Source organism: Amblyraja radiata, chromosome 22 (genome assembly GCF_010909765.2).
Source record: "Amblyraja radiata isolate CabotCenter1 chromosome 22, sAmbRad1.1.pri, whole genome shotgun sequence".
NCBI lineage: Eukaryota > Metazoa > Chordata > Chondrichthyes > Rajiformes > Rajidae > Amblyraja > Amblyraja radiata.
Window position 1 is genome coordinate 39,815,235 of NC_045977.1, and position 26,530 is coordinate 39,841,764.

At 42.0% G+C, this 26,530-nt stretch overlaps 1 protein-coding gene across 2 annotated transcripts in view; it reads right to left on the reverse strand.

Annotated features, from left to right (window-relative positions):
* sdk1 (sidekick cell adhesion molecule 1) overlaps positions 1–26,530 on the reverse strand; it is a 577,103-nt gene that overhangs the window by 330,281 nt on the left and 220,292 nt on the right. For both annotated transcript variants that reach the window (XM_033041133.1, XM_033041132.1), the window contains exons 2-4: positions 22,580–22,739; positions 18,648–18,754; positions 9,637–9,784 (exon numbers count right to left, since the gene is read on the reverse strand). In XM_033041133.1, coding sequence (XP_032897024.1) covers positions 9,637–9,784; positions 18,648–18,754; positions 22,580–22,739 — 415 coding nt within the window. The remainder of the gene's footprint in view (positions 1–9,636; positions 9,785–18,647; positions 18,755–22,579; positions 22,740–26,530) is intronic.

Genomic DNA, 26,530 nt, shown 5'->3' on the forward strand with positions numbered 1-26,530 from the left:
ATTAAACGAGAACTTACCAGTTTGAAGTTTGATCTGTATTTTATGAGGAGTTACGATGAGGGATTACGTGCCCTCCGCTCCCACCCTCAATAATATGGGTCAAATTCATAAACTGATGTCTCCTTGTCTTTACTATGTTTACTTCAATAACTGTGTCTATCTGTGATTCCACACCGCTGCTTTGAAGTATGCCGCGCATGCGTGCTGAGCGGGTTCTTCACGTAATCCCTCATCGTAACTCCTCATAAAATACAGATCAAACTTCAAACTGGTAAGTTCTCATTTAATCTTACTATTCGTTGGCAGAAAAAGTAACACAGCTCCAAATCAGCTCGCATAAATGCTGATGCACTGATTTCATGCCATATATGTAGAAAACTCCATTACTTGGCAAAACTCCAACTGGACAGAGCAAGTCAGGTATTTCCTTCATATAACTATGCTGAAATCAAATAACTCCAAGAGAGAGATACAAGATTGAAGCAATAGATTCCTGGCATACATACCTCCAATTTCCATTGAGACTTATTTAAAGTAGTTTGGAGGACGATGATTATTTTAGGCTTTGTTCAAGAATGATGATGAAAAACAAAATACACAAATAAACAGGGATGATGGAAGTGCTGCCAAAATTCTAAGAAATTCTTAAAAACATGTTCAGTCCCTCAGCTGGTAAATCAAGATGATAATTTCTCACAGCCATCATTATGTTACTTCACAATGATATGTATACATTTCTACATACATAGCAGAAAATATCATAATTTGAGACTTTCAATACTCCCATTGTGGATCAATTTGAATCCATACCCATAATGACGATAAGGAACCATAAAAAGAGCTGAAACAGGTTTGATCTGCAAAAAATAATCTAACTTTATTACACAAGCCTTTTCGTGCAACCTCACTCAAATTATCACATTTTTAAATCAATAATTGAACCTAGATGTTTTTTTTCATGATTTAGGCTCAGGAATGGAACTTTAACTTCTGATTCCGACACTCTCTGCCACCAGCTAAGCCTGACTAGAAGCAGTTCTGTTTGTTAGTTGTGATTGATTTAGGGACTACTAGACCAAGTGGGACCCGTTGGGTCCCAACTTCACACGGGAGGGCTGTGCCCCCAACGCAATATTCCACCTCTCCACCAATTCCAATAATGCTGGCCAGTGGGGGGGGGCACGGCTTTCTGGAGCGCTAGCATGGTGTTGTGGGCCGAAGGGACTGGTTTCCAGAGGGCTAGTATGGACATTGTGGGCCGAATGGATTCTTGGGCTGGCAGCTCAGTCACTGAGACCACTCACACACACACACACACACACACGCACACACATACACTCACACACACACTCACACTCACAAACACACACACGCTCACTGACTCATACACCATATATATGGCACTAAACTTTCTTGAATACTCACACAGCTGAGCGCGGCCTCTCCACTTTGGGGCTTCCGCAGTCAGCGGCACTTCCGCAATCAGCGTGACCTCTGCACGTACCGGAAATTACGCAATCAGCGCGACCTCTGCACTCACCGTAAATTACACAATCAGCGTAACCTGTCCACTAAGCGGAAGTCACGAAATGAGCGGAACTTTTGAACCAAACACAGTCGGACCTAATAAAGCATTTATTTCTTCCAAACACAGTCGGACCTAATAAAGCATTGCAGTTTCAAGCACAGGCAGGGCAGCAGGCCAAGCAACACATGGCATTGTCATTAAGGGCTAACAAATCATTTATTGCAAGTACATTGCAGACTCACAGTTCAGTTGATTCACAGCTTAGAATGAGAGTCGTGGCCTCTCCCTAACGATCTTGCAGTTTTATAGTCCTTCCCCCCCCCCCCCCCCCCCTCCCGGAAGGGGAGTTACCTTCATTGCGGTGATTGACAGGTGAGAGGATCTCAAGGTTTTTTAAACACTCATAACCTTTTTATTTTTCATCGATGGGGAAAGTCCTCGGGGCCGGCTCAGCGGAGAGGACTGTGAGTAAGATGGCCAAAAATCATAGCGATATATAGTAGCGTTTTTTCTAAAATCAATATACAGCACAGACAGGAAGTGGTCAAGATGAGATTTTTAATTATATAGATGCTTTTACCTGGTTTTCCTACACTTCTTTCTATTTGCAGTCTCAGTTATGTTTGTAATTACAGTATAACATGCTTACTGTTGATCCACTGCACTGAACCTGCCAGAACCGTAGCGTTTTCCCATTGCCTCCAATGATATTGTTATCAGACAATAAGCTAGTTCGGTATTCCGACTGCGCATGCACAGGTCATAGGTCGCTCGGGCTAAACACTCGCGGCAGCCATGCCGTTGCATGGGTGCAGACCTGCGTCTCGTCCCTATCCAGCCGCCGCTGGGCTGTCCCCGTCCCCTCCTGAGGATCCCGTTCGGAAGCGGTGGGCGGAGGAGAGGGGGGCGCCGGCTCGAGCTCGGCCTGATCCCGCTGCGGCGGTCCTGGCAGTCGAGCTGGGGCCAGCGCCTCCCGTCCTCGTTGGCTGCGGGCCTGGGCCGACACTCCCGTTCCGCGGACCTTTGGATAGAAGACCCTCCTTCAGACTTTCTACACATTAGACTTTTGCGCCATGGTTGGAATGGATGGGATCGGGGCTTTCCACGGGCGCAAGGAACAAATGACATAAAGTTTATCATACACTGGCATTTTGTGAGAGTGGTTGGATCCCATCTTCACTTCAACCAATGTCGGTCACATTATCCAGACAGGTGGCGGGGGATGAGGAGCTGATGTGAGGCATCGGTGATGCTCTGGAATCCTAGCCGGCCACCGCCGAGCAGCGGGGTTGAGGAGGCAGCGCCCGACCCGGGGAGTAGAGGTTCTTCCAGCGGCGAGCGGAGAGGCACCAGTTACCGCGGACCGCTTACCTGTCAGCCGCTGACTCCTCCATCCCGGGATACAACCACTCTCACAAAACGCCAGTGTACGACGAGGTGGGTAAGAACACTCAGTTCACTCAATGCAAACTTTAGGTCATTTGTTCCTTGCGCCCATGGAAATCTCCAGCGCGGTCGAGACGAGGGGGTTCTTAAGTTGCATTCTCTCGATTGAGGACATTTTCTCGACTCTCCTAAAAGCAACGAGCCATGGCTTCACCAGTGGTTGTCTGTCTAACTGAAACCTCTCTCCCCCACCTCTCTCCCTGTCTCCCACTCGCATCTACCCCCTCTCCCTCTCTGTTACACCCCGCTCTCCCCCGCTACCAGGCACCCCATTCACTTTTTTAAATTCTCGAATGACCTTTGAAAAATCCCATGATTCCTTGCGTTTTTCGGAATACCAAACTGGCGGCAGCCACGGAACTGGATATTCAAATATGGAAACAAGAAATTCAATGCCAAGAATGTGCTAAGCACAACCTCCTGTGTTCATACCCACTGGTGATCTCTCATTTGTGCACAGCTATTCTCAAGTACAGACTTAAAAGGATTTGTACTCGAGCAAGACCTCGACTTAACTAAGCCAAGAACAAATGTCCTTCCACTCACAGCCCACCCCCAATGCCAAGTTCTCAGACAGACACTTATGATGTGATTTACTCTGGTAGAAAGTGCTTGAGGGAAGAAAGACCCAGTAACAACCCAGCATCATTAAGTCAATACAACCTTGCTAGGCTTCAACCTGGTTACTGCATGCCTGATGATTTTGTCTGAATAAATTTAAACATTAACATGCTTGGCTTTTGAGAATATGGCTCCAACAGAGTACAATCTGAATGTAAGGAGATCACACTTTTATTTGTATTTTCTACACTGTTGTGATATTTGAGTTAGTGGAAAAACTGTACCATGTCTCATTTTATGCTGCAGTTCTCTAACTAACCAGCAGCGTCACTCAGCCACATATTTTGACAGAAAATGAACACTTTTCTCCTAATACACCTGTTTGCTTGTTCTCGAGGGAATAGATCCATGAACATGTTGTCCCCCATGGCATGCCAATTATGGGGACCCAATCTGGTTAAACCAGACAGAAAGAGTTCACAAATTAATAATTAAACAGAATATAACAACCAATGTTTAAACACCCCAAGACACTTAGATTATTATATTTCTGTAACATGCGAAAATGAAACACATTTCCTGGAAATCCCAAGCTCCCAATCAGGTTAAAAGGCACGAGGTACTGAGACAAATCACAAGGAGGGCTTAGTTTATCACTTCACCCAATTACCAGCACAACCCTCAGTAACACATTGTACTTCTATTAGCTTTCCTAAACAGAAACAATTGTCAAGAATACTCATATCTGCTCACTACTGTCTGAAACACTGGTCCGAAGTTTAATTGCAATTTTCACCCCAATGTGAAGACACTTTGTCAATTTCTGAGCGCTCTTTGCCACATGGAATGAAATTTAAAAAATGATAGAGTCTGCATGGATGTTCCTGAGTTTCCATCACTTTTATTTTCCATTCCATTTCCACACTCACCTCTGTATCTTTGGCCTCCAACATTGTTCCAACAAAGCCCACGGTATGTTTGAGGAACAGCATATCATCATCCAACTTGGCAGATATAATAGTCCCAAAGACTATTGAACAATTTCAGACCAGTTTTCTCAGTGTGCATCAATACTATTTAGATGAATAATCATCAATTTCCAGCATTAAATCTATTTCTGTCTCTGGAGAAGTTACCTGCCCTAATGAGTATTTTCAACATAGGCTTTTATTTTGTATTTCCAGCATCTGCAGGGTTTTGATTATTCAGTTGTATTTCCAGTTCCACATCTGTTGTTTACATTGATCTTCTTATATTCAAATCTCCTCCAGACAGATTTTCAGTGATTAATAACTCTTAACTCCTCACTCCCACCCTTTACCACCAGCACTTGTGTCATTCAGTCGCTCGTGTTCATACACCATCACAGACATTTTCTTTGTTCTCTCCTCTCCTGCTACTTCACTGCAACTTAAAACATGTCTGATTTCTATATTTAACTCTCATGATGAATGCTAAAGTAACATTTACAATGTTTCTCTCCAAAGCTGCTTGACCTCAAATATTTCTAATATTTTCAATTTTTATTTTATTTGCCTGAAAATTCTTTCATAGCATATTGCACTCTTCTGAAGTCAATAGTGTCACAATTTGGAGGCAGAGTATAATAAATTGAAGAAGCAGAGAAGAATGTGATCCTAAAGCTCACACCAATTATTTGTAATACAAATAGATTGGATGCCCAATAGTGTGACCAACCAGGGACAGATTTCTAGGCACTTGTGTCATTTCACGTACTCAATGTCCACTCAAGAACTGAACACATCTTCATAATGTGGTACTTGGTGCAAATGATACATTATTTTGATAAATACTGAGTATGGCTTTCTGCGAGGGTGTCAAAACCTATTAGAAAGAGTGATTGCATATTGTACAGTAAATTTGACACAAAATGTTTGCCTCAGGTTCAAATGCAAACAGGTGAAACCAAAAGCTCACATCAATTATTTGTAACACAAATAGATTGGGAAATACAATCAAATTAGGAACGGATGTAAATCTGCAGAAGAACCAGCTTTTTAGCAATGGTGGGGAGTGGAAGGTTGACTGGAATGATAGAAAAACAATTATCTCGGCTAGTGTTATAGGAGTTTCTTTACCTCATTGATCAGATCAAGATTAAGAATATCAGATGGTTGGAACAAGGCCAGAGATAAAACAGATTTGAAGATGTGTTGATTGTGAAGTCAGGGGTTGGAAAGTAGCAGGAAGGGGAGGGAGAAGTAAGGAGGGGAGAAATAAGTGGGACTCCAGGTTGGGCACAGAGGAAAGGGGGTTAGCTGGAGGTTACCTAAATTTGTTAAATTCAACGTTCATACCGCTGGCTTGTAAGCTACCCAGGCAGAATATGAGGTGTTGTTCCTTCACATTGCATGTGACCTGGAATAGAGGAGACCCAGGACAGAAAGGCCTGTGTGGGATTGGGAAATGGAGTTAAAATGGTTAGCAACTGGGAGAACCAGTCAGCCTTGACGGACCGAGCAAATTGTTTCATTCTTCTATTGTGGGTACATTTGACAATGAAACTCTTGACTCTTGATTGAAGACTTTCTCCAGAATTGAAACATTGAGAAAATAAATTGGCATCAAGTTGCAGAGAAGATAGGGGAAGGATAGTTAGGACAAAGGGAATATATCTGATATGGTGAGGCCCGGGTTTCTGTGTTAATGAGCTGTTGATTAAGTTCTCTACTTGGTGGAGAGAGAAAGCAAAAAGGAACAAGTAAAGGCTGTGAAATGCTGAACTTAAGGAAATGCCAACAGATTTGACCAGCAAATGCAGTTGTGGTCTTGAAATACACTATCAGAGGGACACTCTTCATTAATATATCATTAAGAGTAATACTAATGTGAAGTCACATTTGGATTTGTTCAAGAAGGAACTGCAGATGCTGGAAAATCGAAGGTACACAAAAAAGCTGGAGAAACTCAGCGGGTGCAGCAGCATCTATGGAGCGAAGGAAGTTTTTCCTTCGCTCCATGGATGCTGCTGCACCCGCTGAGTTTCTCCAGCTTTTTTGTGTACCTCACATTTGGATTTGCTTGACAGTGAAAAATTTTCCCAAATATTTATTTCTACATTCATTCATTCATTTATTTTCCAGGTGATTCTCATTGATTCTCAGGTGATTTCTGGTTTGTGATTTATTTCTTCAAGCAACATTGGTTTCAATTTGTAGCAGAATGATGTAAGTATTTTAAACTAATCTAATTAACCTATAAATAATAGATGGTAAGTAATTGCAGAAAATATTAATTTCTCCTTTATAAATAGCTATGATTCACCTCATCCGTGTCAGATGAACGTGCAAACAACTGATAAAATCATCAACGTATAAGTTAGTGTCAAAACAATGTTCCTTCCTAATGAACAAAACAATATGTGACACAGATAAATCTTCATGAAAAGACATTGCATTACACATGAAATTTCAAAACAGGCTTGAACCTATTTATTCACTGTTATGATTGCAAAGTAGGAACAACATGGGGCATCGTAACATTATCTGATAGTTATAGCATGGCAAAAATTCGGTAAATTCAAGCACTTCAGAAGGCTAAGAGAAAATACACATGGGTGTGAATGGCAAATAAGCCACTCTTTAATATTTTCCTCAACAGTTTCGAACTGATGAATTTCTTAACTCAAACTATTAAAAACGCAGGAATATCACACAGAAGTTTTACGATAGATATTCCTTGCTGACATTTGGCCTTGACTTAAAATGTCTTGTGGAGTGGACTAGTTTTTAAACAAGTTACAGACCATTGAAAGTTGACCAATTCCAGCATGAATTCTGACATTGTTGCAAGTCTTCATCTCTCATCATCTTTGGCTTAACAATGTTTCCTTAAATAGAACTTTTTACTCAATTCACCTTAGCTTTCTCTCCTATTAAAGGAAACTTTGGTTCAATTTGACATTTTCCCATGACTTGGAAGATCCCAGCACCTTGATATTACTAGAGCTTTCTGAAAGAACTGTTTACTTATCAAAACAGAATTGGAGCAGCAATTACTTTTCCAACTCCTTTTTCTCTGCGTAGTTGATTTATTTTAGTTTTCTGTTGATTTAACAATAATTCTGTTCTACACCTTACAGTATTGTCTTTTACATTCATTCATGAAGACATATTGGTTTCTTCCCTGCGTGCCAAGCTTATTTAAATATACATATATTTTTTTAATTCTGTGACTTCTCTTCTGAATTTTTAGAGTACATAATTGGATATCCGCCAAAACCAAGAGCAGAGATTGCTGGTCTGCTGAGTGAAATCTAAGCAATTTGCCAATTAATTGCAGCTGCAGTGCCCAGCCAACACTAACCATGCAGTTTATTGTCGAGATACTTCAGCATGAAGGGGTAACCTCTTCAATGGCTCTCGACAAAAGCTGGAATGCAATGCTTAGATCTCTTACAATAGAGATGCATTACTGTTGGAGCAGGTGCTGCCAGTTGTTCCATTGATAAAGCTAATCTGGGGTACAGTGTAGAAATACATGGCAAGCCACAAGGTTTTTGGTCACTGCAATGGACATCTTGATGTTCGGTTACTGTAGGGGGCCAGGAGATCAAGCAGATATGGTCGCAGTAGAGGTTTTGAGGTTATTGTCAGAAGATAAATCCTGAGGGATAAGGGGGGGGAAATAAATGTATTCTCATCTCAGTCTTAAATGGCTTCCTCTTTATCCTCAGATGGTGAACTTTGGTTGTGGGCTCCACTGGCAACATCCTACTTACTTCCTACCTGCACCATTTTGTTGCTGAATGATTTGTACTGCCTGTCACTCTAAGAACGCAAGTGTTCGATGTTTTCAAGAGTTATTTAAAATTGCTTAAGTCAACCACAACCAGGCCACACTCAGATAAAGATCATCTGATTCGTCTCCTTTCTAAGTCCATTACAAATAAAATCATCATCTTGGCATTTGTTACCTCTGGACTTGATCATTTCAATGGATTCTTGCCTGACTTCCCTCGTACAAGTCGTCAATTTGACCATTCACTACTCTGCTGCTCAAGGCTGCCTGCACCAAGTCCTCTTCACACATCAGCCTGTGCTGACTGATGAGCAAAGGCTGGCAGTGAGGCAAGGTCTTCAATTTGAAATGGACAGGTGTGTTTTCAAATCCGTCCCTGCTCTCACTTACCTCTCTTTCCAAGATGTATCCCTCATCACGATTTTTGAATATCTTCAAATTTAATTACTTCACCAATGGTACCCCGAGTGTAATAATCCTCCTCAAATCTTTCCTGACCCACCTGTCTCACTCTTAAGTAATTTATTAAATTCTTTGGCCATTTTGGTCCAGAACTAGGGGTCACAGTTTAAGGATAAGAGGGAAGGCTTTTAGGACCGAGATGAGAAAATCATTTTTTACACAGAGAGTGGTGAATCAGTGGAATTCTCTGCCACAGAAGGTAGTTGAGGCCAGTTCATTGGCTATATTTAAGAGGGAGTTAGATGTGGCCCTTGTGGCTAAAGGGATCAGGGGGTATGGAGAGAAGGCAGGGATGGGATACTGAGTTGGATGATCAGCCATGATCATATCGAATGGCGGTGCAGGCTCGAAGGGCCGAATGGCCTACTCCTGCACCTATTTTCTATGTTTCTATTTTCCGATCATACCTTCAACGTTCCTGTCATACCATGGGAAGTTTAGCTGCGTATAGACAATGTATAAGTAGAAACTGTTGAAAATATTGATGTTTCATTGCATTAAACTAAAACAATTATGAATATCTAACTGTAAAATATCCTTCTTAATTCTGTCCATACTGAAACAAATTTTGCAACAAGGAATGTTAGTTTACATGAATATTCATTATATGAATATAACATATAACATAGGCTGTTCCTGTGGTTAAGAAATACTTATTTCTCTTTACAGAACTTCACTCCTAGAGAAGCAACTGTCTATGATTCTAAACAGTATGTTGATTCCAAACAGTACGTTGATTCCCGCACTTAAAAAATGCAACCTCAGCATACAAAGCTCTGTGTCGAGTAACTACTTAAAACGTTTGATTTTACATCAGTATTAAGAAAATCCATCAATGTAAAATAATTCCCCAACAATGACATGAACAGGCCACTTACATTCTGTTGCTGGGGATAATCTTCTGGCCATCGCAAAACCATGTCATCTGTGGTTGTGGGTAACTGCTGAGGTTCGGAGATTTTAGTACTGCAGCCTGACCCTGTGATATTGTAATACTCTGATCACCTCCTTCAAAGTTCCCCAAGTCTGCAGATACAAAATTAGAGATTGACTGATTAAATGTGAAACGCTATCAAACATTGCAAAAAATAAAAATACGTAATTTCCTGATATGAAAAAGACATAAACTGATCATCAACTGGAATTTAGGGGATAAACTTCATATGCTTAAATAATAAATAGCTTTTCAAGAGACAATCTAGACAAATACCATCTAATTTCTCTCTTATGTTTTTTTGTTTCCCATTCCCAGATCAAACTGGATAACTGTTAAAGGTCTGAAGAAGGGTCCCACCACAAATGTTGCCTGACCCGCTGAGATCTTCTCGCACTTTGTGCTTTGCTCAAGCTCCAACATCTGCAGTCTCTTGTGTCTCTAGCTGCTAAAACGTATTTGGAACAACTACTGCTTGATACCACTTCCTTGTTAGGAAATACCTGTGGATATAACCAACATCTTGACTTGGAGTGAAAAATGTATCTACTGCGACACCGCTACACAATTTAACTTTTTATAAGATGCATATAGGGTTCAAAAAACAAAGATTTCAGTAGCTGTATGTGGATTGTGGATTGTCCAACACTGAGTATACACCGAACATGAAGAACACTGTCTTTTATTTTTTCACTGTGTTTTCTGCACTTGTTTGTTTAAAAATGTGTAGATTTGTTTTATTTGAACTTCCAAATTCGTAGAAAGCATTATCATGATGGGGGGCAGTAAGACATGGGAGGGGGGAGCTGTTGTAGTTAATATCTGGAAGAGAGAGTCTAGAAAATTAGCAACAATGATGGTGGGTAAAAGCATTTCAGAAGCAAACTCGTCAAACGCGTGACATCCCTAATATCTGTGGTTAGAAGACAGACACAAATTTGAAGCAGGTTTCCAGGGGTTTATATTGAATAAAATCTGGGTAAGCTTAAAGGAATTCTAAACTCAAAATCCATACAGATTTTAGTGTTACATTTTTAGGTTGCAAAATGCATTTCAACAGCATATGAAAACCTGCTTTTGAAACATTAATAACCCATGAAAGTGAACATAAGAAATAAAAGCATTAGGTTATTTAGTCCCATGTGCCTCTTTCACCATTCCATACAATTATTAGATCAATTACCTCAGAGCCACTTTCCTGTATAGCCTTTGATTGCTTTAAAATCAAAACAATCCAGGATTCCCTGTCTTGAAAGCTCTCTACAACTGTGACTCCAAAGCCCACTTGGGTAGCGAATACTAAAGATTCACGACCCACTAGGTGAAGACATCTTTTTTCATATCAGTCCTGAATGGCTGATGCCCTTTTTTGAATCTGTGACCCCTGATTCCAGATACACAAGCCGAGGGAAACATCAACCTCCATTCTGAGAGGGTTTCGGCCCGAAACGTCGCCTATTTCCTTCGCTCCATAGATGCTGCTGCACCCGCTGAGTTCCTCCAGCAATTTTGTGAACCTCCATTTATGCTGTTATTACCCGTAAAACTTCTGTCTGTACAGAGATAACAGCCATTTAAACGTCATAAAAATCTGTAAGATTGGAACAAATGCATTAGAACAAAACAATCAACCACATATCTTATAGCTGGACAGACCGTTCTAAACTGGTATTTTACTGTAGCAGTTCCCCTCTGCACCTGTTATTGGATGATATAGAAGCAGACACAAGGCTTTTGAAAACAGTAACATTTCTGCTCCTGAACAATTTAAGAAAAATTGGAAATTCGGCCAGAGTGTTCTGTTCTGTATTTAACAATTTGTGACGGTTTTTTCTGCTGTCTTTGTTATAAATTCATGTTAATATTCAAGTTTTGAATTGTTTACATTTTAATTCTTCTGCTCAGCGGTATTGTAATACAGAATGCACGTTTTATTTCCTTTTCCAATAAGGGGGTTGCACGTAAGGTTATCGGGTCAAAGGGCGCGACACACGGAGCAGCTCAATCCTTCTGGAGGACATGGCAGCCTCCCGCATACACAAGTAACTCATGAAACGTGTCTTACCTGTTATATCATGGTATATGGACACACTTATCTGTTTTGTAGTAAATGCCTACTATGTTCTGTGTGCTGAAGCAAAGCAAGAATTTCATTGTCCTATACAGGGACACATGACAATAAACTCACTTGAACTTGAAAAAACGCCAAAATGGTCAATTTTTGCGCTGTAAATAATTGTGGAGGGTGGCTGAGTGCTCTTAACCAAATGCTCTAGTATCTTTGCTCTTAACCTGAGCACCAAGGTGTAAGCGGCCGAAGGAGCGCATCCCTCGGGACAGCCTCCACTCTCCCACCTGGGATCAGGGCTGTTCGGCCACGGCCGCCCTCTGCCCCGTTTCTCCCTGTAGGCTGCACTGTCACGGGCTGCGAGTTGGCAGCACCCACACACGGGACCGGGTGGAGCGGGGCCGCGGCTCCGGGCAGCGGACACACGGGGACGAAAACCCGGAAACGTCCCCGTCAGCTGCAGCAGTGTTGTGGGACAGTCTGGTCCCTCCGCACACCCAGAGTCACTGACCGTGCTGCACCGGCACCCCTCCCCCCCCCCCCCCCGACCACCACACCCCCACCCCCCCCTCCCCCCCGCCGCGGGGACAGACGGCCCGGGGTCCACGAGTGTGGCACCAGTCAGCGTGGAGTCTGGTTGCTGGGACAGAAGACGGGCCCACCGCGTGTACTCCAGAAGGCTTTGTGTGGCAACAGTACGGGTCACGGGTCGTGACCTCGACTGCTGTGCAACCTCCCTATATTCAGTCCTGTTATAGATATCAATTATAACTTTGTTACACGTTTGGTATCATGCTTAAAGCTTTGAAAACTAGCACTTTTCCAAGCATTACACTGTTAGTTCAGCCTATTCCTCAGAGATAACTAACTGCACAGTCCACATTTCAGCAGCAGACTCCGAGATCCAGAAATAAGGAAACACATGTGGTTAGAGAAATAGAGTTAACTTTTTAAGAAAATGCAGGTGCTGAAATCTTGAACAAAAAGATTGTTCCTCCACTACGCTGGAGGAAATCAGCGGGTCAGGCAGCATATTTGGACGGAGTGGACAGATGTCTTTTCGAATCAGTGCCCTTGTACAGACTGATGGAGTGGGGCGGGGGGGAGAAAGCTGGAAAAGAGTGGTAGGATGGGGCAAAGCGTCATAAGTGATAGGTGGACACAAATGAGGGGGACGTATTTAATAGGTAGATATATGTAGGATAAATATATATATATATATATATAGAGAGAGAGAGAGAGAGAGAGAGAGAGAGAGAGAGAGAGAGAGAGAGAGAGATATGAAGAGTAAGTGACAAAGACTAGTGGCTAGACACAAAAGGCTGAAGTAACTCAGCGGGTCAGACAGCATCTCCGGAGAAAAAGAATGGGTGACGTTTCGGGTCAAGACCCTTCTTCAGAAACGTCTCCTCGTCCTTTTCTCCAGAGATGCTGCCTAACCTGTCGAGTTACTCCAGCTTTTTGTGTCTATCTTTGGTTTAAACCAGCATCTGCAATTCCTCCCCACACCAAGACTAAAGGCATTTAGGTTAACTTTTTAGGTTCATGGTCTTGCATCAGAAGAGGAAATTCCTAGCAATTGGGATATTTTAAATTGCAAAGGCGGGTAAAGGGTAGAAAGATCCCAATTTTTCCCCAAGACAGAATAGGTGTCATAAACAACAACTCATCATCCTCTATCAGGTGACACCAATCCCTGCCACCCATTTACTCTTGGTCTCCACCTAATCAACGGTTCGTTCTCTCCATCCCTCCACTTCTTTCACAATCCACAATAAAAAGTTTCTAAACGTTCCTAGTTCTGATTCAAGGTGATCACCACAGACATTAACTTTCTCTCTTCACACCGACTGAAAGACTTGCTGAATATTTCCACCACGTTCATTTTTTTAGTTCAGATGCACAGCATCTGGAAGTTTGTGCTTTTTGACCAGTATCTGGTTGATTTGGGGACTTGCACGAGATTCCTCGTAAAAGGTAATTTTTTCAAACCGAGAAGATAACCGTTAGCTCTGCATTGATAACTCATAAAACCAGAGTTTTTCTACAGGGTAGGGCTCTATGCATAATGATATGCTGAAGTTATGCACAGCATTTTCCATTAATTAACCCGTAAAAACCTTCATAATTAGTGTCCAACGATCTATAAATCATTATAGAAAGATATTATGGCATGGTTTCACTACAAAGGGCTCAGTTTGTAATTATTCAAAATAGCATTTGTGATTACAAATAGAGTGATTTCACGAAAGGTCACTGGAGCGTAGATCCGCACCCATGTGACCGAAAATTTTAACTGGAGTACATGCGTCACTTCCGGTACATGTTAGTGAATGGGAAAACACGCACTTTCACACCCGTTAAAAACATCGAAAACGGCCCGTTTTTGAGCTGCAATTTACTGTGCTAGTCGGGGTGACCGTGAGGAACAGCTACCTAAATTTACAGTCCAAAAAAAAGATAGAAACTAAGGTAAATTCAAGAGGGAGCTGAAGGTGTCAAAACGGCGGAAGTGCTAGCGGACATTTGCCGTGGAGATTTAAAGATCGAAAATATCGGGAATTATCGCGTTTGCTCGCTGCATTTCATCAAAAGTGGCATTATTGACTTTTTATCTTTATTCATTTGTTATATGAAAAGTATTAAAAGTTAAAAATCCGTCAGTAAAATTGCAAAATCGCCCATGGTTCTCAGGTGGGTTTTAACATGCAAAATGAAAACGCTTCTGAAGCTCCATTTACCATTTAAATAATCGTAAACTATCAATGCGTTTTGAAATGAATTGATAAATGGGATAATTGTCAGCTGTTAGTTGGACAAAAGCAGGACATTTTATTATTTGCCAAAATATATTTCTCAATGTTTCTTGTTTAAAGCCTGCACAAGCACCCAAACTACTTATTTATTTATTTATCATCTAATAACAGACAAGCCTGCAGCATGGAATGATGTCAACAATCCTGATTGGGCACCCACTGTGAGCAGGATAGACAATGTGCACAAGAACGCCAACTTGCAGAGCTATAGATGCTTGAGCTGCAACCAAATCTGCTTTAATACTCTCTTCTTGTTGCACGTGCATGGCGTTCCCATTCCTTAGCTTGCATCTCAGTAAAATGTATTTCAAAACGCATTGATAGTTTACGATTATTTAAATGGTAAATGGAGCTTCAGAAGTGTTTACATTTTGCATGTTAAAACCCACCTGAGAACCATGGGCGATTTTGCAATTTTACTGACGGATTTTTAACTTTTAATACTTTTCATATAACAAATGAATAAAGATAAAAAGTCAATAATGCCACTTTTGATGAAATGCAGCGAGCAAACGCGATAATTCCCGATATTTTCGATCTTTAAATCTCCACGGCAAATGTCTGCTAGCACTTCCGCCGTTTTGACACCTTCAGCTCCCTCTTGAATTTACCTTAGTTTCTATCATTTTTTTGGACTGTAAATTTAGGTCGCTGTTCCTCACGGTCACCCCGACCGGTACAGTAAATTGCAGCTCAAAAACGGGCCGTTTTCGATGTTTTTAACGGGTGTGAAAGTGCGTGTTTTCCCATTCACTAACATGTACCGGAAGTGACGCATGTACTCCAGTTAAAATTTTCGGTCACGTGGGTGCGGATCTACGCTCCAGTGACCTTTCGTGAAATCACCCTATACCTACTTTTTTCCCCCAGTGTGATGATGATAAAAATGATTTTCCAAAGAAAGGATGCAATCATGGCAAACAAATGAAAATGTTAACGTTATATAGATGGATTACATTCGAAGCAAAGCCCGCAACAGAATAAATTTGATGCCAGCAGTCAATAGTAATTAGGTCCATTCAAGCAATAACCAGGATAACTCTGCTTTCTTTCTGAAATAAGACTTGATTATGTATCTTGAGTATGAAATGGCTGTAAGTAAACAAGCCATTCCTGAAATTTGAAATTAACTTAAAGGAATCAGATCAGTTAACAAGATAAATTAGTAGCCTACAAGTCTGACTTACAAAGCAAGAAAGAGATCAGACTTAACAGCTCAATACACAAATGTAATGAAGTACATTACTGAATCGAACAGATTGCAACTTATTTAGAGTAGCTTTGAAATGCTTGAAATGAAGTAACATTGAGTGAAAACTAACAAAAACCTGCAATTTCACCTCACATTTTCATGGGTTCTAAATCAATCATAAGTCACTGTTCCAAGCCGCTTCATATATCTATAATGACCTGGGTCACTTCACATCCCATCACACGGTAGAGAAGCTGTGTGATGTAGAGCTGACAGACTGAAGCCAGGCTGATGCCAGATACTCAACTCAAGCAGATAAATCACCAGAATTATCTCCAAAAGAGTCCAATTAAAGCAGTGTAAGTCAGGGATTATGAAGTTCAATAAAGCACTGTGTAGATCCAACACATAATACTACATAAGGATGCAATCAAGATCTGATTTCACTCTGCACCAAATCTTATTTCATCTTTACCATCTGGCAGGATAGAAATCTCAGGAAAAATAATTTCCCTGCATCTATTCCACTGCTTCAGCTGACTACAGCACAGAATACTGTGGGCCTAGGAAAGAGTCTTCTGTGTGATCACCAGTATCAAGAGGACAAATAGGTGAAAGGTGATGGGGGTGAGACAAATATTTTCCAAAAATAGAAAAAGCAGTGAACTGAAATATTTTCAGCAAATGTCTCAATGGAAATGTGAATATACCAGAGAAAAGTATTCAAAGAGAAATATTTAGTTTGGTTTATTTCACACTTTAAATTAAATAGAGTGAAGGCTTCTTGAGAGATGAAGGTAAAGTACTGTGTTAAAGGGTCATTCAGACTTTAAACAGAGTTAAGTCAGGCAATGAGCAAATTGAAATATTTCTCACAACATAGTGTAATATGAACTGATTGGTATAGCCATATGTGATTAAGTCAGAATCTAGAAATGTATATTTTTGATTGGTAAACAAATATGAAAAAAGATAATGATGTTCATCTGTGGATACAAGGAACTGCAGAAACTGGTCACAAAAAAGGACAGAGTGCTGGAGTAACTCAGCGGGTCTGGCAGCATTTCTGATGAACGTGGATAGGTGACGTTTCTGGTCAGAACCCATCTTCAGAATAATTGTAGTCAGGGGGAGAAAGCTGTAAGAGAGGTGGGGGCAGGACAAGCTTGACAAGTGATAAGTGGATTCAGATGAGGGGGAAGGGTTTACTGGAAAATGGGTAGACAAAGGCTAGAGATGGGAAGAAGACAAAAGGTTGTGAAAAATAATGACGTTCAGCTTATGATTTCAATATATTTATAGATCATAATAAAAATTCAGATGCTGGAATATGGTGAACAAGAAAATGGCAGTAACATTCAGACAGTATAGGACAGGAGGAAAAAAGATAGCGAAGCTGATAGCTGATCATCCCATCATGAACTGTCACCATGCTGCCCAACAAGCTGACTATCCCCAGCATTTTTTGCTAATACACCAGAACAGGTCAGTTGTGACAGAAACTGGAACGGCTGGTTATCTGAATTCATTGAATTTAATGTTGAGCCTCAAAATTAGATTTTGCTGGAATGGTGCAAAAGGCTGAGGATACAAGTGAGGATGAGAGTTCAATGATTGACATGTAAACAATAATGGTTTTGTTCTTAAAAAGTCAATGCTACTTTAATGGTATTTCTTTAAATCACTGTACATAAAATGTTACATATTTCGTTAGTTTATTAATTACCTGTTTAGATAGTACATAAAGGTGGAGGTGTTGGACAAGAACCACTGAAACAGCAGTCACATTTTATGATGAGGTGATTATAGCAGTTTTATCTTTGTACACTCATCATCCATCCCCAAGTTCCCCATTTCCCTTTAATCCCCTATTTTCCCTCCGCCTATTCTCTTCCACCAATATCCCTCCTTCCAGTTTTACATTTTGCTCCTCTTTCTTCGTTAGCTGACATCCTTTTGTCTTCTGTTCACCTCTAGTGTTTGACATGAAATTAACAGATTTGCCAATCTCCTCTGGAGAGGGTCCCAGGAATTTGTGGGTTAACTTATGATGAGCACTTGACAGCACTGGGCCTGCACTCACTGGAGTTTAGAAGAATGAGGGGACTCCTCATTGAAATGTACTGAATAGTGAAAGGCTGGGATAGAGTGGATGTGGAGAGGATGTTTCCACTAGTGGGAGAGTCTAGGACTAGAGGTCATAGCCTCTGAATAAAAGGACGTTCCTTTAGGATGGAGATGAGAAGGAATTACTTTAGTCAGAGGGTGATGAATCTGTGGAATGGGTGTCAGGAGTTATGGGGAGAAAGCAGGAGAATGTGGTTAGAAGGGAGAGATAGATCAGCCATGATTGAATGGCAGAGTACTTGATGGGCCGAATGGCGTAATTCTGCTCCTATTACTTATAACCTTCACCCCCACCCCCTCACCTATAACTTGTCTTTCTCTTCATCGTGCTGCCTGAACCACTGGATTCCTCCAGTACCTTGTGTTTTGCTCAAGATTCCAGAATCTGCAGTTTCCTGTGTCTCCAAGTCGTTCACAACTGTAGGTGATGCAAGGACAAACTAACCTGACCAAAATATCATTTTTAATTCTGACTTCAATGCCATTAATTGAGGTGCAAGGTATTGGACAAATAAATCAATGAATAGCCTTTGGTAATATGCAATATAGGTCATTGTATCTTGTTCACTTTTCTTAATTTCCTGTGCTACCAGTGAATCAATACTTAATTGTATTGGCAGTTCGAAGAATTAGATCACACTATATCAGAAGGCGGTAACTTCTTTGGTACTTTTAGATGACATCACACATGGAACATTTCAAATATACAGCTGATAATAGAGCACCTTGATGAACATATGACATGCACTTACATGCTACATGTACTTGTGTCTTCCTCTGCAAAAGTGCTCCACGTCTGTTCCTGACCACACACTGGTAAAACCCAGTGTCCGAACGCTGAAGCGATGGGATTACATATCTTGAAAAAAATGAAATGTTCAGTTTAGTACTCAGAATAAACCTGGACAGAATTCAACCATCAAGTTCTGTTTCAACAAGCACGGTATTACTAGCACAACCTATCAATTGGCAAGTGAAGTCATTTCATCAGATTGCATCACAGCTTGATTTGGGAACAGCCCTGTCCAAGACGGCAAGAAATTGCAGAGAGTTGTAGATGTAACCAGTCTCTCACACTGTTCAGCCTGTGCACCATTGATTCCAACTACACTTCATGCTGTCTTGGGAATGCAGCCAAGATAATCAAGGACCACGGTCATTCCCTTTTCTCCCCTCGCCTGTCGGGCAGAAGACACAAAAGTCTGAAAACGCATACCACCAAATTTAGGAACAATTTATTCTCTGTTATCAGACTACTGAACCATCTTTCCGTAAGTTAGGGTGTAGTTCCGACCTTCTAACTGACGTCATGACAAACGTTGGACTTTTCCTCTGTTACTGCAACGTCGCATTGCTGTAAAACCATATTCTGCATTCTCAGATTTTTCTCTTTACATTACCTGTTGTCCTTGTGTATGGCTTGATTGTACCCAAGCATAATATGATTTGATTTAACCGAATAGCACATAAACCAAACTTTTTCACTGTTTCGCAATATACTTGAAATCAATAAATACAAATGATCTGACATCGGTAAGTGAGATAAGAGCCTGCAAAAGGGAATTTAGGAAATTAGCAGCAATGTTGAAAGCCAAGACCTCTAAGAGAGTAATCTCGGGATATAGGAAGTAATGAGTTTAGAAATAGGAAAAGATAACTGGTGAATGCATAACTAAGGAGCTGGTGCAGAGCTTTGGATAACTGGAATCTTTACTGGGCAGATGTCACCAATACAAGGATGTATCTAACTAGTCGGGGACCGCCATCCTCGTAAAGAAGTTTGCCGCTGCTTCTCAGGATAGTTTGAACTAGCGATGCAGGGGTTGGGACCCAATATGACAACGTAAAATGAGGGGAGAGAGATGCGTGTGTAGTAAATAGAACACACAGGTCTCATGGGCAGTGCGGTGGGGGTGCAGCTGAGACTGGTCGGCTTAACACGTTTACATGAATGCAATGAGCCTTACAGGTAAGATAGATGAGTTGAAAGTGTGGCTTATGATATCGTGGCAATCATGGAAATGTGACTGAGCGATAGTATTTTCAGGTGTGACAAGGGGAGAGTTCCTGAAGGATAGTGTGTTGCACTGTTGATCAGGGAGAAGATTATCACCATATGTCTTGGGAGGATCCGTAAATGAACCATATGATTAGAACTTAAACATAAGAAAGGGCGATCACTTTGATGGAATTATATTATAATCCTACAAATAGTCAGAATGATTTCAAAAACAACAAATATGTGAACATAGAGCAATAGGATGTAAAAGCATCACGGTTGTTGTAGTGGGTGATTTTAACTTTATGAACTGGGATGTGTAAGGGGCCTAGAGAGAGTGAAATTTGTTCAATGCAACTAGGAAAGGGGTTTTATGCAGGATGTAGACAGTCCAACTTGTGAGGGAGCTTTACGATCTTATCAGAGAAAGTGAGAATGGGCAAGAACTGGAACGTCTGTGATAGAACACTTTGTAAAGAGGGGTGCCTAAAACTAGATAGTCTAGGTTTTAGGGTGTGAGAGGTGTTAGGTTTTAGGGTGAGAGAGGAAATATTTAAGGAAGATCTGAGGGGGCAGGTTTTTCACACAGAGGTGGAAGGTTTATGGAACTACGTGCAAGCAGATATGGTGGAGTCAGGTTAAATCTCAGCATTGAAGATACATTTAGACCAGAACATGGAGGGGAAAGGAATGAGAGGTACGGACCCAAGTCTGGGAAATAGGTTTAGCATTGATTGATATATCGGTTGGTATGGAAGCGTTAGGCCAAAGGGCCCGTTTTCATGCTTCATGATTATATGTACTAACCTTTGTAACACAAACAGGTCCACTTTACACATGAAACAAATTTAGTTCCATTAACACTGAGTCGAAAGATTCTCAAATGCATTTTAATATGTTGACAGAATGTTTTGTACTTATATGAATGCGAGTGGATGGCTTTAGCTTAGCTTGGCTCCAATCATTTCAAAATCCTAATTACACTAAACTCGAGGTAGGATAAATTGGCCATTCACACCAGCAAAAGACAGCAGTCCAAACAAGATCAAGGTCTGCTAATAGTTGCAATAGGCTCTTGAGACCACATGCCAGGTCAATATAACAAGTTGAAACAGTAAATGCTGCCAATAGAAAAAAAGAGTATCCAGTGTAGTTTTGTAATCTATGCTATTGGGAACATGTTGAGGAAATATAGTGGTCATGACACAAATTTACTGGGATGCTACCTGTAACCTAAATGGCTCCTACACTGCCTATGAGAAAACATAAAGATTCGTAAAATAGTGGGTCTTTCATTTGAACAAAGGAGATTACTGAGCTACAGTGGTATATAAAAAATGCTGAAATGCTTGTGTTGATTAGAAAGAAGCAGATTATTCCAGTGGTTTAGTGAACAAGAAGCAGAGAACATAGATATTATTCCTGGCGACGAATGGATTGACGACTAGTCGCTGAGAGATGCACTCATGACTGCCAACAAGTTGTATTTCTTGCTGCAAAACACAAAGTGCCAGGGAAACTCAGTGGGTCAGGCGACATCTATGGCCAGAATGGACGGATGGTGTTTCAGAATGAGTCCCGTCTTCAGACAGGGAGTCAGGTTTTTGAGTCCTTAGAAGGGTCCTGACCAAAAGTCAGTTGTCCATTCCCTCCACAGATGCTGCCTGACCCGCTGAGTTCCTCCTCAGCATTTTATATTTTGCTCAAGATTCCAGCATCTGCAGTTCCTTGTGTCTCCTTATTACTTGTTGCTTTTGGGGATCAGTTAGGAACAAAAGCCACAAAGATTTGACTGCCACACTCACACCGAACAGAGTGGTGCTGTGGTAGAGCTGCTGCCTCACAGCGTCAGAGGCCTGCGTTAGATTCTAACTATGGGTGCTGTCTGTCTGGCGTTTCTACATTCTCCCTATGACCGCATGGGTTTTCCCCGAGTTCATCCCTCATTCCAAAGACATGGAGGTTTGTAGGATAATTGGCTCCTCTAAATTGTCCCTAATGCAAAATTGGGATAACATGGAACTAATGTACAGATGATTAGTGGTCAGCATGGACTCAGTGGGCCGAAGAAACTGTTTCCACGCTGTATCTCTAAAACTAAAACTACTATGTGCTTCATTCAACATCAGTTTATTTCTAGCTCAAGAGGTGTGAATAAGTATAAAAAACAAACTTTTAAGAAATACACCAGTCAAATCTCTTTTATGCAGAAGAAATTATGGAATGCATCTTATGTTCATCAGTTGTTGCAAAATTATTTTTACCAAGTACTGTGTTCTGGAATTAAATTAGCTTCGAGAGAACATTTCTATTCTTAGAAGATTAAACCAAAGCAACCTTTTGAGGATGCCACCAACATATTATACTTGAGCCAGAAAAATATTTGGTCAATCAGTCTGGCGTGAGAGGAAGGCTGGGATTCTTTCCATTTTCCGTTACAGGGTGTTGGTCAAAAACCCTCAGATAGGCACTAGTGAAGTTCACTCTCAATTCATCATCCTGACTTCAAAGTTATACTAATTATTTTGTGCCAAAGTACATCATCATAAAATCGTTTTTGCACCAAATTCCAACCAATAATAAAGCTATCCAATAAACAAGTATAAATACAATTATCAGACATTGTTTAAATATGACATAATCGATGTATTGATTATTTGAGTTAAAGCACACTCCTTTCATTACCTGTATTCCCTTGAAAATGCTGTGATCGCTGTATCATTTCGGAACCACTTAAACTCAAGGGGCCAACTTCCCTCTGCTAGGCAAGTTAAGACCAGACGATTTCCCTCCAGGTGAACTTGTGGTGGCCCTGGTTCAGTCTTAAAATATGGTGGAACATCCTCTGAAAGAGAGAATGGACATACAATATCTTATACAGCTGCAGAAAAAAAACACAATTTTTTTATTACAAACATGTTGCATCCACTGCAGTTCAACTGCTCCAGCAGAACCCATTTTAGTGGATTTCATTACACTCTTAATAATACAATAAAACTGCAAGCAATTTTAAACAGATATATATCTCACCTGCCTATTGTTATTATACATACATGGTGATAAGACTGATGAATGTACCATATTCTATGAGGTACACTGTTGCGCTCCGAAGAATGAATGACAAAACTACTGCACTCACATTTTGAAATAGCTCCATGTTTTCACAATCTTATTTTGTTTCAGTCACAGTTGTGTAAATTACTTCCCACAAATTCTATTCACCCCCCACCCCTTCTTCCTGCACTCCTTGTTGCAAAATATTGCAGTTCTTGCTCCAGCCTTCACCAACGATAACAAGAACATTTACTGCCGTAGCATTGAGGAAGAGCAAACAAAAATACAGGATGTACAAAATTCACAGGCAGAGAATATTAGATATGTACATGAGGAACACAAATGCTTTGCCCGAAGGCTCATCGGTCGGTGGGATCGGGAATCCGCCCGAAGGCTTGCAGACGGTGTAACTGGGAGGGAGTTGGAGATGTGGGATGTGAAGAGCAAGGGCTGGGAGGAGGGTGAACCGGGGTAATGGCTCCAGTGCCTTCAGATAGGCTGCAGGAGACTCCTCTGACACAAAGATGGGCCGGGCGAGGATAGGAGAGGGACGTCGGTTTGCGGGAACTACTCCAGTATATCGAGCGCACGGGCCGACCGGACTTTGCACTTTGAATAATGGCGCCAAAAATGGTGGCGCCCACATATGTGATATATGCAAAATGAATTTCACTGTGCAGTTGCGCATGTGGCAAAATTAAGCCCTATTGAACTATTGCACTAAAGGCCTAAAAATTGGGCATGATCATGCTTGAACTCTGGTCTTCGGCCCACACACCCACCCCTGCTATTGCTAATCCCACACTCGCATTTTTAAGGCCTCTAATAATATCAAGCTTCAGGCCTTGCTGCATGGCTATCCCAAGAGAGCCCACCAGGTCTCTGACTGAAGAACCTGAGGCCCTGTACCCCAGTCCAACCTGGTTCCCCGTGGACAGCCAATGTCGTCAAAGGTCCTTTTAATTATTTCTAACTGACAATCAGAGATATTTGAAAACAATTTACAGAACTTTAAAAATAAAACACAATAAAACATGTTTAAGACATCAAACAGGGTTATGCTGGTATAAAACCATGGGGTCAGGTAAGAAGTGTATCGGGATCTTCAATTCAGCACATCTGAGCTCTACCCTTGTGTTGAATGAATCAGTGGAGGGACAGATCATATTTCATCATTCATAGTAATCCAATTACGTTTTGTATACATCTAACCTTATATATTGCCATAAAACAAGTACAGGTGCACAACCTTTTATCCGAAGATCCAAATAACGAAAACCTCCGAATAGCGGACATTTTTTCGGTCCTTGAAGAAAGGTCCTTGAAAACGTTCACCGAGGGCGGCCCGCAGAGGTGACAGCGGAACCTCCGGTCGGTCCTCGAAGAAAGGGGAACTAAATCCCCATTCATAAAAGAGAAGGTGAGGGTATATTGCGCGGGAGGGTTAATAATTGACAATATGCTGCTGCCTGCCCGCTGAGTTAAAAAGTTCCCACGGTAGACTCACGATACACAGTGCATTCCCGGCCATGTGTGTGACCCCTTCCCTCCCCAGCTCCCCGCCCATTGCACCGGCGCGGGGGCTTTGCACTGTCTTCATGTCGGCGATGCCAGCAGGTCAGTGGCAGTCACCGGAGACGTCAGGACCAACGGGACACCGACCTCCAGGCCCATTGCAAGCACGGAGATCCCAGAGACCCACAGCCAGCAGCAGCCCAGCCCCGTTCCAACTCCAGAGGAAAACTGCAAACTGGCCGGAGACGTCAGGACCACCAGAAGCCGCTCCCCGATGGGCCGCTACGACGACAAGTGGCAGTTCGCCCACAGCCCGAGCTGTGCCCCCTCATCGGGACACCGACCCCCAGGCCCACTGCAAGCACGGAGATCCCAGATCAGCAACTCCAGCCCAGCCCCGCTCCAGCTCCAGAGGAACACGCTCCCCGTATGGGCAGAAGCTGATGGTGTGCAAGGTACGTCTTCTTGTTGGGGTGGCGCAGCTCGGGCTGTGGGCGAACTGCCACTTGTCGCCGTAGCGGCCCATCGGGGAGCGGATTCCTCTGGAGTTGGAGGGGGAGGGGGGTATTGTGCTGTTTGATCGCCCCCTACTATCCCAGGGACAGGGAGACAGGACGTTCACCGAGGGCGGCCCGCAGAGGTGACAGCGGAACCTCCGGTCGGTCCTCGAAGAAAGGGGAACTAAATCCCCATTCATAAAAGAGAAGGTGAGGGTACATTGCGCGGGAGAGTAGGAATCCCAAGACAAAGTTGAGTGAGCGTTCACCGAGGGTGGCCCGCAGAGGTGACAGCGGAACCTCCGGTCGGTCCTGGAAGAAAGGGGAACTAAATCCCTTTCATAAAAGAGAAGTGGAGGGTATATTGCCCGGGAGGGTATATCGCCTACCTGGAAGAAACCGGACATTTTTTCCAGGATGTCGTCTGCACACCAAAGCTCACGTTTGGCACTAAACATGGCACGCCAAAGCTCACGTTTGGCGCCAAACGCACGTCGCCTCTGCTGCACACGGATATATGAGTGTGAAAATGTCGCCTTAGGCCGCCTAAGGGCATGTAGCCCCGCTAGGGTGACATGAGTGCAAGAGGTGATTCAATGCTGCGGTCACATTTACAAATTCAGGAATTCATTCAACACACTGCATTTCATACAGACATTTATTCTGCAAGAAAAAACTGCATTGAAGACTCAAACTCGCGACCGAGGAACTGCCGGGATCGAGGCGCAAACTCGCGACCTTGCGGATATGAGCCGAGCACTCTACCACTGAGCCAGCCATTAAAATCTACGCTAAAAAAATTCCATTCCGAAGGCCGACAAATTCCGAATTACGAAACGTGTCTGGTCCCAAGGCTTTCGGATAAAAGGTTGTGCACCTGTATTCCGGTTTTTTTACAAGCAGTGTTATTTCACGTCATCCAGAATTCCATTGTCAACATATTACTTTAATTTCTTTTCAACCACTCGTTCCACACGAGATTTACTGGCACAGTTTTCAATCATACCAAATCTTCTGCCACACCATCAGCCTTTGGAAGAACAAGGTGGTGGTGTTCCCATTCTTTAGCTGTTTTTGTCCATCTAGCTTGCAGAAGTTGTGGATCTGGAAAGTGCCGGCAAAGGTTCCTGGTACAAATTTTGAATGTAGTCTATGCCCCTCCCCTGCCATTAGCTTAAACTGAACCAGAGGGTTTACAGCATTATATTTCTATTTATTTTCATATATTCTCCATCAGAAGAGCCACCTATATTTTCTCTGTAACATCACTTGCACCTGCCAGCTTCTTTTTGTGTTATCTGGCATATTTTCAAATGACAAGACTGAACATTCTACAATTCCACACTTTCTTGTGCCTTTTTCTCTTTGAAGGACATACTCAAAAGCTGCTGCCTTGATTGCACCCATCATAATTTCTCTACGAAGGTAGCCACAAAAAGCTGGACAAGAACAGAACAGGCAGCATCTCTGGAAAAATGGAAAAGGGGACGTTTCGGGTCGAGACCTGAAACATCAACAATTCCTCTTCTCCAGAGATGCTGCCTGACCCGCTGAGTTACTCCAGCTTTTT